The sequence below is a fragment of the Hippocampus comes genome, unplaced genomic scaffold (assembly GCF_001891065.2).
Source record: "Hippocampus comes isolate QL1 unplaced genomic scaffold, H_comes_QL1_v1.1 scaffold239, whole genome shotgun sequence".
Classification (NCBI taxonomy): domain Eukaryota; kingdom Metazoa; phylum Chordata; class Actinopteri; order Syngnathiformes; family Syngnathidae; genus Hippocampus; species Hippocampus comes.
In genome coordinates this window covers 1-19,703 of record NW_017804884.1, presented here as the reverse complement: position 1 = coordinate 19,703, position 19,703 = coordinate 1, and the positions used below count along the sequence as shown (strand labels likewise).

Sequence of the window (19,703 nt, the reverse complement as noted above, 5' to 3'; positions counted from 1 at the left end):
TAAATGACCTCGCGCCACCTTACCTCTCTGAGCTCATCCGCCCTACACACCTGCCCGGCGCCTCAGGTCTGCGGACCAGACATTAGAAGTACCAAGAACTAAACGGAGGCTCAGAGGGGATCGAGCCTTTTCTGTTGCTGGTCCCTCTCTCTGGAATGACCTCCCACTGAACATTCGCCAAGCCTCCTCGCTGCCCATCTTCAAAACCTGCCTCAAAACTCACTTGTATTCTTTGGCATTTGACTCAGCATGACTTAGATTTGCTCTTGGTTTTGCTGTTCGGTGCTTTCTACCATCTTTATTACCGATTTGCTTTACTGTTTGTTGTATATGTTGAATTGCTCCATGTACAGCACTTTGTATGCAGAGATGGCTGTTTGAAAGTGCTCTATAAATACAGTTGAGTTGAGTTGAGGGCAAAAAACAAAGAGGACATAGTTAAGTTAAATGACCATCATTTTTATTCTTTATTCTTTGTTTTTTTACACTTTGCACAACTCACATATATTGTGCAATAATTTAATTGTAACATGTATTTGTTACATATTTTGATGCATTTTTATGCTTTAGCAAACATTTTTGCCTGGATTTTGGGGTGGGCGGGGCTTGGAACGGATTAGGGCATTTACATGGAAAACGTGTCTCTACTTACAACCTTTTCTAGTTAAGAAATTTCTTCCAGAACCAATTAATTTCGTAAGTAGAGGTACCACTGTACATTTAAACACACTTGCTTTTCTGCATATTTGGGCATCATGTGGAACATTTCAGATCTATCTGAGAAAATAGTGCTTGAACAACAACAACCTGTTGCAACTTAACATTTGGGTTTAGTATTTGGTAAAATATCAAACTCACCTGTTAGGTTAAGATCGACCAACCCAACCTGCTGGGTCAAATTAACTACTGTGTGTTTGGTGCGATCATAATCCAGCAGCTGGGTTCAAAATAAACCAATTCATGTTACAGTATATTTGACCCAACTGTTTTTAGTGTGCATGATCGGCTACTTCAATAAGTTCGTGTTACAGGACAATTGTGTTAATTATTGATGATCATGTGAACTCAACTGTATTCTAAATGATGCAGCTTCTGGATTTAAACTTGACTTGAAATATTCTGTTGATGCAGACTCTGCTCGCAACCTGGAGTTTATGGAGATGCACAGTGGCTCGACTGATCCTCCTCTCTGTCTAATGATTGGTTATGCCAATGGGATGCAGATTTGGAGTGTATCTGTGAGTAACGCGCTGTATTTGATTCAACGAGGAAACTCAAATCCCATCTGCTTTGTGAGGTGATGCTTTATGTCCAATGTGTGGATAAAAACTGTTCACCAAGCTTTCTCAGCCAGTCTCACAATTAAATGTAGAATGCATCTCTAGATCACTATCTTGTTTTGATAAAACATTAACACAAGCTGTTGTCCATTCCACTGGTTCATGGTTACTAAATTGGCTGAGTATTTACTTGCTCAAGGTCACTGCTGCTACTTGCTCATGTCTGCCAATACGAACTTCTAAAATTATTATTGTTTTTTTTTTTTGGGGGGGGGGTACCCTGTATATAATGAAATTTGTTTTTGTGGTTATTCTGTGGACCTGTCTTTCAACATAATGTGAATCTGAAATTTTATAAGCAATGCTTAGGTGAGCAATGAAATTGTGCAAGGATTTGACATGGTTTGTCACAACAGTAATTTCCGGATGACAAACTACACCAGATTAAAAGCCACAACATCTAATTTTAGCCATAAAAACTAATTTGTACATAGATTAGCCGATTTGGACTAATAGCCGCAGGTCTACACGTTATTAAATTGAGTGTCCGTCCGTCCGTCCATCCATCCATCCATCCATCTCTTAAGTGTCAAAGTCAAGGCCTGGGGGCCAGATTTGGCCCTCCACATCATTTTATGTGGCCTGCGAAAGTAAATCAAGCATGTGAAGTTCCATGATGCTTGCTAAACTCTGAACCAAATTGTCAAATTGCCATATGTAATCCAATACCAGTAATCCAAAAACAATAACAGTCATTATTCTTGACTTCTGATTTTAAAACTAGTTATTCATCAATTTGTTGTGCGCTGTGTATGTAATATGTGGAGGGGATTAAACATTTATCTATTTTCCCATAATTCATAACGGCCCTCCAAGGGGAACCTACAATGTGGCCCCACTACAAAAATGAGTTTGACACCCCTGATTTATTATCAGATCCGTTTATCCTCACAAAGGTCGCGCACAGACTAGCCTATCCCAGCCGTCTTTGTGCAGGAGGCGGGGTACACCCTGAACTGGTTGTCAACCGATCGCAAGGCACACATAGACAAAACATTCATGCTCACAATCACACCGAGGGACAATTTAGAAAGCTATATCAAATGACAATGCATGTTTTTGGAATGTGGGAGGAAATCAGAGCATTCGGAGAAAACCCACGCAGGCATGGGGAGAACATGCAAACTTCACACAGGAAGGCCAGGGCCTTCCCATGACCTCAGCACTGTGAGGCGGATGTGTGTCAAACATAATTAAAAACAGAATACAATGTTTTGCAAATTATGTTTAACTTATCTAATTGAATACACTACAAAACCAATATTTAATGTTCAAACTGAGAAAACTGAGAAACTGTGAAGCAAATATTCATGAAGTAAGAATTTTCTGACTGCAACATGTTCCAATAAAGCTGGGACAGACGGCAAAAACGAAAGCTCATCAAACATCTGTTTGAGACATTTCACAGGTAAACAGGCTCACTAGGAATAGGTGGGTGTCATGATTGGGTATAAAAGGAGCTTCGCAGAACCCCTCAGTCATTCACAAGCAAAGATGGGGCGAGGTTCACCAATTTGTCACCAACTGCCTGAGAAAATAGTCGAACCGTTTAAGGACAATGTCCCTCAACGAACAGTTGCAAGGAATTTAGGGACTTCATCAACTACGGTCCATAATGTCATCAAAAAGGTTCAGAGAATCTGGAGAAATCACTGCGTGTAAGCGGCAAGGCCGGAAACCAACATTGAATGCCCGTGACCTTCGATCCCTCAGGCGGCCCTGCATCAAAAACCAACATCAATATGTATGGATATCACCACATGGGGTTCGTGCCAAACCAATTTCTGCATGGGCTTCATCGTAAAAGAGTGCGGGTGCTAGACTGGCCTCCCTGCAGTTCATACCTGTCTCCAATTGAAAATGTCTGGCGTATTATGAAGCATAAAATAGGACAACAGAAACGTAACATCAAGCAAGAAGGGGAAAGATTTACTCCTACAAAACTTCAATATTACATGTCCTCAGTTTCCAATTGTTTATTGAATGTCGTTCAAAGTGAAAGGTATGTAACACAGTGTTTGCATCGTCCTGTCCCATCATTTTTGGAACGTGTTGCAGCCATAAAATTCCATGTTTATGATTATTTGCTAAAACCAATATTTGATCAATTTGAACCTTAAATGTGTCATCTTTGTACTCTATTTCATTAAATATAGGGTGAACGAGATTTGCAAATCATTGTTTAACACAATATCCATCTTCTTTGGAATTGGGTTTGTATTTGTGTCCTGCGAGTCGCTGGTGACCAGTTCAGGGTGTACCCTGCCTACCGCCCAATGACATCTGGGATAGGCTCCAGCACACCAGCGACCCGAGTGAGGTTAAGCCGTTTGGAAAATGGATGGTTATTTACAGTTCATCCCCGCTAGTAGCTGTAAATATGGACCAGGCCAGACTGTCAATCGTGAAAATCTGCATATAATTGATCAGGGATGAGATTTTTCCACTTTTTGGCGGAATTCCGCTTTTTTCCAGTCAAAATGGACCTATTTTATATTGTTCCAAATCCATAAAAAAATTCTGGGGGGGCAGGGGGTGTCCGGACTTGTCTTCGGCAGATTCGGGGCTCGTAATGTTTACAAGTTAACATTTGCAAGCATCCATTTTGAATCCCGTTTTTTATCGCAAAGCGTTTCTATATGGGCTAAAACCAATGTCTTACTTGTTGTGATCGGTCGCTATATCGGCAAATGCAAATCACAACCAATCCGTGTTCGCCTTCCTAAACCCCTTTCTCGCGAATGTCGAATGTTATCGAGACTCGCGACGAAGTTAAATTGCGTCAGATAGATGCGGATCTGAAAAACACGTTTCAATGGGACTGGTTGGATAGAAAGCTGACGGTGTCCCCAGTAGGAAACAGTAAAGAGGAACCATTGTGCTTGTGTTGGATTTCGTGAAAAAGCTCGATGTCGCCGGTAAAGCTCTGTGTACAGTGTGTGACGATGTCATTCTATACGGATCGAGAGGATGGAAAGCAGACATTTCTACTGAAAAGTAACTACTCGATCTCAAGCGCTTTTCGACAGCCTGGAGCATGTGTAAAAACAAGAGGAGTTGGCTAAAAAGAGAGTGGAAAAAGACGGAGAGGACCAATAAGCTTTTAGCGCTTGCTCAAAAGCTTAAAATGAAGAGAAAATAAAGTATTCTACCTCATGAAACTGTATATTGTTGTATATACTGTAAATAGACATCCACTTTATAAAATAAAATACATTCATAGCCCATATATAGTAAACAGTGTGGGACTTCACTATCACTGTATGAGGTAAGAATCAACACCTTTTTATCACATTTACACAACACTTTATGAATACAAGTAATATACAAATCTTAAATATGGCAGGGAATGTGTTTACTTTTTTAGTTTTTGATTTTAAGCAGCAAGTTTGAAGTTACATGTTGGTGCTCACCAGGAATGCAAAAGCAAATTGCACAAATTTTCACTTGAAAGAATAGTGAACAATCTTGGGATTTTTTTCTCTTAAAGTTTCAAATAGTGTGTAAATTGAATACACTTCATCTTCAGCATGTTTAGTGCCACTTTTGTAAGTGGCCCCGCTCCCGTCCCAGCCACGCCCCGTCCCGGCCACGCCCCTTTCCACTTTTTTCATCACTAGCCACTCTCATCCCTGATTGATGCCCAATGAAATGCATTGCGGGGGCGACACACGTATTTTGTACATTGTATAGCTTTTTTTTTTAATTCATCAGCTGATCAGATTTTTTTTTCGGTGAAAAATTGGCATTGGTATCGGTCTAAAAAAGACCCAGATTGGTCAGGTCCTATTGTTGACGTTACTTTCAACATCACATCCGTGCGAATGCCAAATGGGGAATGTCACTATAATCGTCTCCATTTGACAAACTCCAATGATCATGTATTTTTTTTTTATTTTTTAATCTTCTTGATTGATTGAATGAATAGTGTGTGCACTTTCCATCAATGTCACTGAGTAGGAGTGCTGTGAGACTCGCAATGGCAGATGTTTAGTTATTAATTTTTAGCCTCCATAATATTAACATTGAATTGATGATGCACATAAACATTTGTTCTCTGGGAGGGTGGTTCCAAAGTTCAACTTAACTGAAACTGAGACCAAAGGAACCAAGGCTTCACACTCAGTGAGAGAAAGACTGACCGAGTATTTAAGATTTTCTGGACTGTGGTCAAAGACACATTATGTACATCCCAACTTTATTGCATTGTTCCAATATAATTGACACAATCACACTTTAATCCTCTACACTCCACATGTTTACATGTCCAATGCTTTAAAAAAAAAAATCCTGCAGTTTCAATTTTCTCCCAGGAGATGGCACTATAAGCTGCTGAAAAAGCAATACAAAGCTGGAAAGAAAAAAAAAACATGGAACCAAAAAAAAAACAGTAGTTTTCAGGAGGCATTAAATAAATTTTAAATCTGATCTAAACAAGATAAAAAACAGAAGATTAAGATGTTGCATATCATTTTTGCTTAGTAATATAATCAAATTATGCTCCAGTAATAATTAGGACAATATTGTTGACAGTTCTTTATCATGAATGTTGAAGAATTATAATTCACCTCATATGTAGACTAGTGTATGAAATATGTTGATATGCATTGTTCGCATTTTGCACATTGAAACTTCAGAGGTATTAAAGATATAAAAATGAAAATGATCATATAATCGACTGTCACATTTTAACAATGAGTGCCAATTTAAAGAGTGGAATGTTGTTAAATGAATTAATAGGGACTCTCTGCTTCATTCTCAGTGGTTTATCTGCTTCTTCGACAACACTGGGTCTGTGGGGTCTTTTTTTTAATTGAACATTTATCCAAAACATTTCCTCTTGATATCGAACATGTGTCAATCATGATATATATTGATATTGAATTACCACCCAGCCCTATTTTGCGGTTAAGAAAAGAATGGCTTAGTTTGAACATTTCATCCAGATCTACCAAAAGTTGGAGGCACAAGTAACAGTCCAAAACCTGAAGAAAATCTCTCTGGAGTCCTATTCAAAAGGAAGTCGGCCATTTTTAATTTCCTTTAAAATTTAGGTTCATTTTTTGCCTTTTATAGAGGTCATATTTTATCAAACACAATTATTTTATCTGTTTAAACATTCATCCATTCATTCGTTTTCCGAATCGCTTTATTCTCACAAGTGTCGTGGCGGGGCGCACTGGAGCCTATCCCAGCTGTCTTTGGGCAGTCGGTGGGGCACACCCTGAAACGGTTGCCAGTCAATCGCAGGGTACGCACAGATTAAAAACCATTCACGCTCACAATCACACCTCGGGACGATTTAGAGTGCCCAATCAACCTGCCATGCATGTTTTTGGAATGTGGGAGGAAACCGGACTACCCAGAGAAAACGCACGCAGGCCCGGGGAGAACATGCAGACTCCACACAGGAAGGCCGGAGCCAGGATCGAACCATGCACCTCCGCGCTGTGAGGTGGACATGCTCACCAGTCCACCACGTGCCGCCCTGTTTAAACATATGTACTGTATATCAAGGTACAGTGTTCCTTTGCTGCTTCCCGCTTTGGGTATAGCCAATTGATCTTTTGCCGATTTTCATTTGTGACAAAAACTTAATTTATTGCAGTTGTACCTCGCTACTTAACTGTTTTTTTTTTCCCTCTAAGTCGGACAAGTCAAGAAATTAACATTAAGGTCGCATTCGGTAGTTTACTCTGGTGCTTGTGCACTCCTGTGCGAGTGTGTGTGTTTGGAGAGGTAGAGCGTGCTTATGTTCTCAACCAATGAGCAACTCATGCTTGAACTGTTTCCATCTGTACAAGCTGATACACTGTAGCACCGTGTCCCCCTTTGCAGTACAGGTGGTACACCGGGACTGTTGTTGGTGCATTCTGTATCACTGAATGTTATGTTTGGAAACTCAGAATGTGCCGTTTAATTCGTCAGAGTCGATCCGGTTAAACTGGATTGTAAACACCTGCATTCAGAAACGTTGAGTGGAGCGAAGTTTGTCTCAAAATTGCTGACCTTAACTAGAGTCCGGCATCACATTTTAGCCAAAGACAACCCTGGTGGATTAATACGCCCTTTAAGTCCTTGTTGATGTTATTGTGCAACGAGGACAATAACGAAGATGAAGAAAAACACAATGACGAAGCACCAACAGTCGCAGGAGTCATGGCCACAAACTTTCGCCTCGTACAACAACAAGGGTTAAAAGGTGCATTAAATCCACCAGGATTGTACCATTTGGCTCAAGTGCTCCTCGGGATCCCAGTTTAGCCAATTTTAGCATTAAATTAAAAAACTTTAACGGCGTTATCAGGCAACAGTGACCTTCCTGGCTTCTTGTTCCGCCCCCATGTTGGTTATTACTGTCTTGTTGATGTTCCTCTGAACGGGGTGTGTTTCTTGCATACTTGGCCAATAAATCTGATTCTGATTCTGTTCCATCGTACTCGTCTGTTGCCAGGGTTGCAGAGTATCCTCCTCTCACAGCCTGCAGCTCAATCTTTACTCTTCATTTTGCATTTGAAAAGTTACATTTATTAAGTGTAACAAGTATTCAGACTGGTGGGAACCGTGTGTTTGTGGGTGTGGGGGGGTTCGTAATGGCGTGATAGACGCTCAAATCCCACCCAAAATCCATCCATCCATCCATTTTCTGAACCACTTTATCCTCAGAAGGCCCGCGGGGCGTGCTGGAGCCTAGCCAGGTGTCTCTGGGTAGTAGGCGGGGGACACCCTGAACCGGTTGCCAGCCAATCGCAGGGCACATGGAGGTGAACAACCACCCATGCTTACACTCACACCTATTTTGAGTGTTCAACTAGCGTGCCATGCATGTTTTTGGAATGTGGAAGAAAAACCGGAGTGCCTGGAGAAAACCCACGAAGGCACGGGGAGAACAAGCAAACTCCACACTGGAGGCCGGAGCTGGAATCAAACCTCTGTGAGACACACACACACACACACACACACACACACACACACACACACACACACACACACACACACACAAATTAAAATAAAATAATAAAATAAAATAACAATCTAAAAGTTAACCTCTACTTTGTGGAAATTCATCTATTGCAGGGAAAGATCTTGGAATGTATCACCTGTGAGGGAAGACTTGATTCCACTCAATTCGAATCATTTCAAATTCCACACTTGCCAATGGCATGTCATCTTTAATGTAGAGATGTTCAGTAAAGGCAAAGTTCACGTACATAATTTTGGTGAATTAAACAAAAACCAAAATACACACACATACACATACATAGACACTTTCTGTCTCTTTTTTCAGTGAACACATGCATAACTCAGTTTTCTTCAGTAGTATAATGCAGCATTTTTTTTTTTTTTTAATTTTGATTTCCTTTAATGTTATGGTACAGTAGAAGGCTCCTACTCTGCTTGCCACACTTTACACACCCTAGTGAATACATGATCTGGGTCAAGGTCCTTAGAATTGCAGTGAAAATTACCCACTTTTAGGTTGGTCTAATGGTGCCATGGTCTGTGACTGTAGGCGGTTTGTGAAATATTTATCAAAGTTGCTGAGCTAACACCTTATTTAATGGCCCAGCAGAGTACGGACATCCACTTGTTCACACTTTAGTGCACTCAGAGATGAGGAATTTGACTTGTTGTATGACTGCTGACAGAGGTGATAGTAGATTACCCTCGGTTCACACTGGAGAACTGTCAACAGCCACAAGATGATGAGAAGCACACTGGTGGCTAGAAATTGTCTGTATAGGTCATACAGTTTTTTCCACACTATAGGGCGCACCAAAAAGTCTTCCATTTTCTTAAAAGCTCACTGAGTGCCTTCAATTCCAGTGCGTCTTGTGTATGGTCATTACGGTAATATGTCGCCCCAAGATGGCTCCTTGCTGGAGACATGCTTAAAATTTTATAACTTGCTGTTGGTTTAGTGAACTGTGTCGCTGCTTCATTCAATAAGTTTTTGCTGCGGCTCCGAAAAAAGGAAGAGCTGTGGTGGTGTTTTTTTTTAAAACAGTCTCAACAAATGCAGGTACGTCTTTGTCCGTCTCCGTGCCTTCTCTTCTTGAGTTTGACTCGAGAGGCGTTCAAGACCGCCTCCGAAAAACGTAAACTAACGATTACTTCAATGAAACTACGAAGAAAATCAAGCGAGGAAATCACAAAATAAATTCTGTAGGGGGAATATAGAATTGATTTTGTGATTTCCTCGCTTGATTTTCAGTTTTGATGCATTATTTTCAATTTTCATAGTTTCATTTAAGTACAGTCATAGTTAATTTACGTTTTTCAGAGGCGGTCATAAACGCCTCTCGAATTGAATGGAAGGAGCGTAGCACCATCTAGTGGAGGCATTGTAGATTGCGCCTGATAATGCGATGCGTTCATTGTATGAAAAAAATTTACAAAATAGCCATTCATTGAAGGTGTGCCTCATAATCCAGTGCGCCTTTTAGTGCGGAAAATACGGTAGTCATTTTTAGGGCCAAAGCAGCGAACACTGCGAGGTCCCTATTACTTTTGTAGGAATTATGATGTTATTAGGGCCCACACAGCAGCTGCTGTGAGGTCCCTATAGTTTTTGTAAAAATGATTTGTATTAGGGCCCAAGCAGAGACTACTTATTGTTATTATTCTGCTGATTAATTGAATTTTAGGAGACCTAAATCCATGCACCAAACTTTTCACACTTATTGTTCCTGAGCAAAATGTAGGTATGTTGAAGCCGTCATACACCAAAAATGACTGTTTAAAAAAAAAAAAAAGAAAAGAAAAATCCAATCCCAGTGCATTTCTCAGGCTATAACAATTGTAGGGCACGTGTAGCAAGATGTACAAAAGGTCCACAGTAGCTATATTCTAATATGTACATGAAACGAGCTATCATTTTTTGGAATGTCTAATTTTGTCAGATTTTTGCACATTTACAGGAGTCACCCTTTTGTGCCCTTGTCCTAGAAGTTTCATCCGATTGACTTCAGACTTTGGTTTTACCATTTTAAGACCTGGGATAACAATGGGGGGAAATCATAAGATGGGGGCGGTGCATCAAAATATGTTGAATAATTCTTTTGCAGGGCGGCCCGATGGTTGACTGGTTAGCAAGTCGGCCTCCCAGTGCAGAGGTGTAGGGTTCGATTCTGGCTCCGGCATCCCTATGTGGAGTTTGCATGTTCTCCCCATGCCTCCGTGGGTTTTCTCCGGGTACTCCTGTTTCCTCCCACACATGCATGGCAGGCTGATTGAACACTTCAAATTGTCCCTAGGTGTGAGTGTGAGCACGGATGGTTGTTTGTCTATGTGTGCCCTGCGATTGGCTGGCAACCAGTTTAGGGTGTACCCCGCCTATTGCCCGAAAATAGCTGGGATAGGCTCCAGCATGCCCCGCAGTGACCCTCGTAAGGATAAGTGGATCAGAAAATGGATGAATGGACGGACGGATAATTCTTTTGCCACAAAGGAGGAAATCCTTCATAACTTCCCCGCACATGCTCCCGAAAAATGCCAAACTTACCTCAGGGGACATAATGAATGTGTACATGATAACAGTAGTTCGTTGTGACCATTTACAATAAAATGGCCGCCAACTTTAATGTACAATACAGTATGAACATTTATAGATGTAAAAACATGAAGATGTAATATACGATAAACATGTCAATTACAAATAGCTGTTCACAGTATGAAGAAAAAAAAATATTTTATAAGACATGAAACACACAACTCTAGCGTTCCTTCTTCCATCTCTGAAAACATTCAGTTAACAAATGAAAAGTGCCTTCCTCAGTTCAAGATGTGCCGTGCCCCAAAGCCGTTTACGATCATCTTTCAATCTGTTGGCCTCAAACTCTGCAATGATTTTGTTGTCTTACGAATGATTGTTGAAATTGTTGACTTTGGCAATTCGTAGTCTTGGGTGAGCTTTGTCTGCGAGACTCCCTTTTGATAGTGAGAGACAATTTCAGCTTTTCACAAACAGCGAGGTGGAGGGGGTCGGTGATGATGAAAAGTGGCACCAGGACAAATATCTGGGGCAGACCTGAATTGACAGAGGAGAGGATGAAGTTGAATCACTTGAGTTGAATGAACTGAGTGTGGCCAGAGGGAAGTTGTGAACCCCTTCAAGGAAGTGTGGGAGATGCAAAGTTGTTCTGAGAAACAGTAGTAACTTTATATTTGAATTTAATTCAGTCCCACTTGAAACATAAAGCATAAAGTCGACACTGGTAGTGATAGTAATTCAGTTACTTAAACCAGCGGTCCCCAACCTTTTTTGACGGTTTTATGTCTGACAATATTTTCCGGGACCGGCCTTCAAGGTGTGACAGATAAATACAACAAAATAACATGATATGACCTGCATCAACACTGTGGTGTTTTCAAAACAAGAATAAACACTTATCATGACATGAGGAACGTCCTATCTGGCCGCAACACTCTCCGGTCGCTATGGTAATGTTTAAACGTGCCTTCAAAATAAATACACCGCAAATACAAAGTGCAGAAAAATATGACTCACCATCGCTGCATATTATGCAGAGTGGGCTTGTTGCGTGGGAATCTCCTGTTACGATAAATCCGTATTTTAAGTCGGACTCCTGATACTGTCTATTAAATGTAGCCTTCTTTCTCTTGAAAGTCATAGGCTCCTCTTCTGTCTCCTGGCTGGGCCTTTTCCCCTTCCCAAAGACGTTTGTTTTTTACTAATTTTGCTAGCTCCTGCCTTTCATTTTTAGCAGTAACATATCACGTGACCGAGAGGCGTGCATTGACCTGCGTCAAGAGTCGATGAATGAAACAGAAGATCCGGGAATATTTCAAAATAACACATCTTTCAGATTCCGAAATGAATAAAACGGAAGTAATGGAAGTTATTTATTCTTTCTGAGCGGCCCAGTACCAAATCACCCATGGACCGGTACCGGTTGATGACCGCTGAATGAGACGGTTCATGTATTATGAGAGGCAATGGCGTGATGTCATCTTTTGCAATGTGTCCATGAAATGAAATTGAAAAGCCGCACCTCATTCCCCCCAAATTTTGTATTTCTATCTAGTCCCTCCTCTGGTGATATGAATTGATAAAAAAAGGATCCCCCATACACGCTGGAACACATTTACACTACATTGTAAGTGACATCGTCTCTTCTTCTGCGCATGCAGGTCACTTTGGGGACGCATTTGGTTCACACACCAGACAGATTGAGGTCGCATTTAATATGTATTGTGGACGCTTCCACAAAAATAAATAAACAAATAAATCCTATTTCGCCCAAAAATCAGAATTGAGCCTTAAGAGCTGCAGGGTGAACCTAGCCATAGACTGGCCAAGTCAATTACCAGACCTGAACCCAATAGTGCATGCATTTTGCGTCCTGAAGAGGATACTGAAGAAAGGAACCCCCAGAAACAAACAAGAACTGAAAGAGGCTGCAGTAAAGGCCTGGAAAAGCAGGCTTGATGCAGTTATTGCAAAAAGGTTTGTGCTACCAAATATTAAATTAATTTTAAGTTTAATTAATAATATCCATTCCAATATTTCGGCCTACTTGAAAAGTGTGTGGCTTCAAACAAAATATGTTCTGTCCTGAATTCTTTAACACAATAGATTTAAATACCATGAAATGAAAGCTGGAATTTGAAACCTTTTGGGCCGATATTAGTTTCTGACAGTGTGATAAGAAAAAACAGAAGGAGAAAAAAGTTAATTGGAAGCAATTAAATTGAAAGAAGTCGCCCATTTACTAAACACTGCACGCATAGTGTGGGCTGCTTCAAGTCCTCTCAGAAAAGAAGAGGTAATTACAGGTGACGTGGGTTCGATCCATGTTCTCCCCGTGCCTGCTTGGGTTTTCTCCGGGTACTCTGGTTTCCACCCACATTCCAAAAACATTAATGGTAGGATGACTGGACACTCGAAATTGTGAGTGTGTGGATGATTGGTTGTCTCATTGTGCCTTGCAATTGGCTGGCAACCGGTTCAGGGTGTCCCCCGCCTACTGCCTGGAAGCAGCTGGGATAGGCTCCAGCATACCTCGTAATTACCCCTTGTGCGGATAAAGCGGTTCGGAAAATGGATGGATGGATGAAACCTTGACTTTTTAAATCGTCACTATCGGCTCCTGCCTCGTACATGTTGTCATGACACCGGCGTGCTTCCTCTGCACCATGAAAAATCAAGCCCTCCACTCCCACGCAGTCACAATTTACCTTAAATCCCAACCTTCGACCTCATCGTGGTGGGGGGGTGAACGGGTAATTTACCCGGCCAACAGAAGGCTCTGGTAGAAGCAGGGCTGGGGACCCGGCTTTTCAATAAAATTCCCACGAAACTTCTTCATGACTTCACGACAGACTGTAATTACGACTCGAGCTACGGCGTCCGCGGGAACCGACGCGCCTGCCCTCAGCTCGGCAGGGCAAGTGATAAATGTGCAAGCCGGGCACCACAACCACAACCACAACAACCCCCTCCACCATCACCTCCTCCGACGCCGTGAGCGCCTCAAAATGGCTTGCTGGAACGTCCGGACTCTCCGCGGCAAAGGGACCCAAGCCCTCACCATGAGGTCACTTCACAACTATGGCATGAGTGTGGCATGCCTTTCTGAAGTACGCCTCCCTGATGCCGGGCAGCGAGGGCTGAAGGTCCCGGGTGTCGATGTCGTTTACAACCTCTACCATAGTGCAGTGACGGACAACAGCGGCCTGCACGGCGTTGCAATCGCCCTTGCTCCCGAGGCGCAGGCTGCACTGTTGGGGTGGGAACCCATCTCCCCCCGCCTTGCCAGGGTGTGCTTGAGGGGTGCCTTTGCCAACATCTCTGTCGTGGCGGTATACGCGCCCACATTGAACGCTGCTGATGTGGACAAGGAGCAGTTCTACCATAAGCTCCAAACGACTGTCGATGGCATCCCCTCCAATGACATCCTGGTGGTCGCAGGAGACTGGAATGCGCGCACCGGACCGGCGACTGAGACCGTGCGACGAGTGTTGGGGCGTTTTGCTCTGGGAAGACGCTGCGACAACGGCGAACGGCTTGTTAACTTCGCCGCCTCAAATCGCCTAGTCGTGATGAATACACACTTCCAACACCCCCAACATCAGCTAGTCACCTGGTACTCGAACGATGGACGGACGACGAACCAGATTGACTACATTCTGGCTCGTTCACGTTGGGCGAGTTCAGTCCTCGATGCGCGGGCGTACCATGGAGCAGACACGGGAGGCAAGTGCGGCTCTGACCACGTGCTTGTACGTGCTACCCTTCGTATCCGACTTAAAGTTAATCGCCCTACAAAACGCAGCACGCGGGTTGATGTCGCGACACTGAAGCTGGATGCGGGGAAGAATTTTCAAGTGGAGGTCCAAAACCGCTTCGCTCAACTACAACCGGCTTCCAATGAGCCGGAGCAGGAGTGGCGGGAACTCAAATCTACCATCGCCGCAGCTGCGCGTTCACACCTCAGCTCCACCAAACGCCAGAACCGCGACTGGATCACTGAAAACACTCTGGCCCTTGCAGAACGATCCAGGCTTGCGCGAGTAACGGGAGCAGCCAACTTCCACGAACTACGGCGACTTACCACTCGGGCGATTCAGGCAGATCGAAATGGCTATTGGTGCGACTTTGCCGAAGAAACTGAGAGGGCCGCGGCTGTGGGAGATACCTGCAAGCTTTATCAGTTGGAAAAGAAGGCGAGCAGGAAATCCACTGGAGTCAGCGAAACGATTTTCGCAGAGAACGGTTCTGTGATAACCTCCCTAGAGCAACAACTGCAACGTTGGCGCGAACACTTGGAAGCCCTACTCAATCACCCACCACCAGTGTTAGCACCTGTGCTTCCTGCAACTGATGAGGAGTACGACTGCAGCTCGGACCCGCCTACGGTCGACGAAATTTGAGGCGTCCTGCGTCAGCTCAGGAATAATAAAGCCCCAGGTGAAGACGGCATCCCGGCAGAAGTATACAAAAGCGACATTGACGTCTTCGCAGCGTGGCTTCATCGCGTCTACAACGCCGTGTGGACGTCAGAGACCATCCCGGATGACTGGAGCGAAGCAGTGTTACTACCTCTTTCCAAGAAGGGAGACAAGAAACTTTGCGCCAACTACAGAGGCATTAGCCTTCTCGATGTGGCTGCAAAAGCATTTGTCGTCCTTCTGCTGAAACGTTTCCAGATGGCCTGTTGCCGCCGGACTCGCCCAACTCAGGGTGGCTTTCGCCCCGGGAGGGGATGAGTAGACCAGATCTTTAGCCTGCGTCGCACCCTGGAGCAACGATGGGCCTACCAACAACCGACAGTCGTGTGCTTCATCGACTTTGCCGCGGCATTCGATTCAGTTGACCGGGATGCTTTGTGGATGATTATGCCGGCTGATGGGATCCCTGTGAAACTGCTTCGGCTCATCCAGGGGTACTACCGGTCAACACGAGTCCGAATGCGGGCCTACGGCAGTGAATCAGAAACCTTCGAGGTGCGGTCGGGTGTCCGACAAGGCTGCGCTCTCTCACCAACCTTGTTCCACTATGCCATCGATCACATTCTCAACACTGCTCTCCATGGCTTTGAGGGTGTGAGAGTCGGCCGAGATGTCGCAGTATCGGACCTGGCGTACGCAGATGATATCACTCTACTCGGAAACACGTTCGAGGAAGTTGAAAACGTGCTGATGAAAATCCATCGAACGGCTCTGACCGTTGGAATGCGCATCAATGCCTCTAAGACCAAGATAATGTCCTCCCTCACCAACCCAGCTGACCAACTGTCGCTGTCACTGGAGGGCGTGACCCTGGAAAACGTTGATTCCTTCATATATCTCGGCTCCTCTGTGGTTCCATCGGGGCAAGGAGAAGCACAAGTCGCTCATCGCATCGGGGCCGCCAGATCCGCCTTCGTGCGCCTACAACGCCATCTGTGGGGTCGGCGCGAGATCTCGGCGGTGACAAAGGGGCGTGTCTACCAGGCGATCGTGCGGACCGTCCTGCTTTATGGCTGTGAGACCTGGCCTATGAGAGTGGCTGACCAGCGCAAGCTAGAAGTCTTCGACAACGATTGCCTCCGCCGTATTCTCCGCCGCCGCCGATCGGACCAGGTCCCCACTGCTGACCTCCGCCGCTGCCTGCACCTTCGTCCCTTACCAGCATTACTTCTGCAACGCCGACTCCGCTGGTTCGGGCATGCGGCACGCCACCAGGAGGGCAAGTTGATCAGGGATGTTCTCCTTCCTGCTCCTTTGCCAGCCTGGCGCAAGCGGCGTGGTGGACAAGTTAAGACCTGGGCCACCACGATGAAAGAAGACCTCGCGTACCTTTCCGGCCCCCAGGTGGTGGGTCTGAGACGGTGGAACCAGGACTGGCTGAGGCTGTCGGTTGACCTGGCACAGGATCGCCGCGCTTGGGCCGCCATGATCAGGGATGTCGTGCGTGCCAAGGAAGAAGCCGGTTCAACCCGCCCAGGGTGAAGGCCGTTGCAAACAAAAAAAAAAACCCAATTTACAAGGATTCACCAAAACATGCTTGTCGTTTGATTTCATGTGAATCCGTACGCTGTAGCACCAACCCAAAGCGGTACAAATGAATGAATGAATGAATGAATGAATGAATCACCTTTGGTACCCATCCCCATCGGCCACCTCTCTTGAAAGTTCAAGTAATAAACTGAATCGCAGCGAGGCTGGTAATGTCAACGTATATGATGGTAGATAGTCTCCAGAATGGGGTTACTGTTTGCTATTTTGTGTATATTTTTTCCTGGCGCAACACCAAAAAGTCTCACAAAACAAACACTTGTTACTGAGAAGCTCTAAAATAGTTTTTTCTCTTCTGTTTGTATCATTAAAGGTCAGATTCCAAAAAGTCTGTTAAAATTCATATTCTCATTGGTAAAATGTTTTTTTAATATATACACTTTACTTCCTGCAAGTTGCCAACCACAGTTTGATTGAAAAATTGATTTTAATTACTCATTACTCAACCGAACCTACTGGAAGCTTGAGGCATCATGGAGGCAGTTACTCTCGCCACCACTAGGGTTACCGGAAGTGACATTTTAGTTGCCGACCAGGACGTTACACCTTAGAGATACTGTGCAATTTCCATGTGCTACACAACACTGTACATTCAACGGCGAGCAATGTTTTGGAATTCGAGGAAGAGGATTTGTACACACAGGAGCCGACACAAGCGAGCGTTATCAAACCCTATATATTTGAATCGATCAGGACATTGGAGCCAGTCAGTGAAAGTGATGACTTTGACAATGCCACTGAGGAGCCTGATGCATTTATAATGTGCCAGCTGTACATGAAATATTACAACGCGGGGATGATCTTGAGCTGTATTTTCTATGCATAAAAAATGTAGATGTGTCTCATATGCACAGGAAAAACAATAGCACTAAACGTTTCATAGGGTTGTTTATATCACACCCTACAGAAAAGCTTTGTCGTATCGGGCAGCTTGCCATATAGGCAGAATAAGTACATATGTTGTTTCAACGGCTCAATTCCTAATCTTTGTGTCGTAGGTGCATGCAAATAATGTCTCACGTCTTGCCTGCAGCGCTTCTCAAATGCACCACGAAAACCAGGGCTCTTCCTGCTGCCACTGGAAGTCGCATTTGCAAAAGGCAAAATTGTTGGCACAGGAGCTGGTTTCAACCCGGGTCAAAATACACTTGGGTATCAGATGCTTTCTGATAAATGATTACTGAAGAGTGATCAGCACAGAGTTTGGAGTACTTGCTTGGCGACCACAGTTGACCACGCTGTCCTCCCTGACAATTGACTTTCTAATCCACTGGTCACCTATTTCTTTATCCTTTGGAAAGCTAAAAAAACTTATGTCACTCCCTTTACTATTCGGGCAACCAGCTGCACAATGATTGAACCATTGTTTAAATGCTAAAGCACATGGAGAGCAACTGAACACGAAGAGCACACAACCATATGCCACAGTAGCCACTAACTTTTCAGGGGTCTGAGACGTCACAGTGCTGTAAATACCTGAAGATGAGAGGGCGCAAGATTTAACCCACAGACGACATGTTCTCATTTGTAGTTAGTGATTAAACTGCTGTCTACCAACAATCTAATTTCTTTGCAATGACGGTTATACATTATAAAAGCATGTTAGAGGTCTCAAGAAAAAATATTTCAACCGTTGGTCTCTGCCCTTCAAGTCAAGAAAACACAGAGATTTCGCAGAAGTATTCAACCAGCAAATTAACATAATGAATAACTGTAGGAAAACAACACTGAAAAGCAATTTGTAATATTGCGGACTCCAAGCTGTGATGTAATGTGGTCAAGTAGGTGACAATGGTTACCTTCATTCTGCACTATGCAGTATGAGCAGCTGGGACCTGCACAATAACCTAGAGCATTAACCTCAGGCCTTCTCATTTCATTTGAATCCTGAAAATTCTATTATTCCTTGTCACATATCCATTTGCATCATAGGTATCATACCCTGCTGAAAACATCCAATTTTTCCTCCGATTAGTGCTCATATAACCTGCTTGTCCAGTGTTAATCCACCACTGCTCGACTTTAAAAGAGCGAACATAAACGGATTAGAGCAGTGATAAAGTGAAAATATTGCTTCTTTTGTAGTTTAATGCATTAAAATTGACAGAAGTGGGGCTTTCTGCACTAATAACAATGTGCTACAATACCACCAGACATACACATTTTGACCTTTGACCTTATATCCCAGAATCACACACAAATGAGAACCAAATGTCTTGGCTTGTCAAACCCTCAGGTACCAATTATATATATATATATATATATATATATATATATTTTTGTGTTACTTACATACATAGATAATTTTGAATGAGCGGCCCTCGAGAAAAGCTGTACCTTTCATCCCAGTCTGTAAAATGTTATCTATCGCCAATGGCACTGAGCTAGAAGTAAATGGGGTGAGCAGGGCAAAAAGTGTCCGCCTTCGCCGAGAGCCAGAGCAAAAATAGTTCTCATCATGAAAATAAATGCATCCCAACATATAAAGACACACACTTGTTTGGTGTTAACACTGATGTTGTCTTTCAGATGGCAGGGGAGGCCCAAGAGCTGTTCTCAGTGCGTCATGGCCCAGTGAAAACTGCTCGCATTTTACCAGCTCCACATATCAGTGAGTATCTTTCTTATAATCTTTTTCTGAAGAATGACCCATCTGACTTTGAAGCACATTTAAAATAAACAAATTAATAAATAATAGGCACCGCGGTGGTCGACTAGTTAGCATGTCCTCATCACAGTGCAGAATTCTAGGGTTCAATTCCGGCTCCGGACTTTCTGTGTGGAGTTAGCATGTTCTCCCCATGCTTGCGTGCGTTTTCTCCAGGTACTCCAGTTTCCTCC

At 43.6% G+C, this 19,703-nt stretch overlaps 1 protein-coding gene across 2 annotated transcripts in view; it reads left to right on the top strand.

The window, feature by feature from the left end:
- LOC109523461 (breast carcinoma-amplified sequence 3 homolog) overlaps positions 1-19,563 on the top strand; it is a 37,513-nt gene extending 17,950 nt beyond the window's left edge. For both annotated transcript variants that reach the window (XM_019882637.1, XM_019882645.1), the window contains exons 5-6: positions 1,132-1,238; positions 19,392-19,563. In XM_019882637.1, coding sequence (XP_019738196.1) covers positions 1,132-1,238; positions 19,392-19,541 — 257 coding nt within the window. In that variant the 3' untranslated portion in view covers positions 19,542-19,563. The remainder of the gene's footprint in view (positions 1-1,131; positions 1,239-19,391) is intronic.
- The last annotated feature ends 140 nt before the right edge of the window (positions 19,564-19,703 follow it).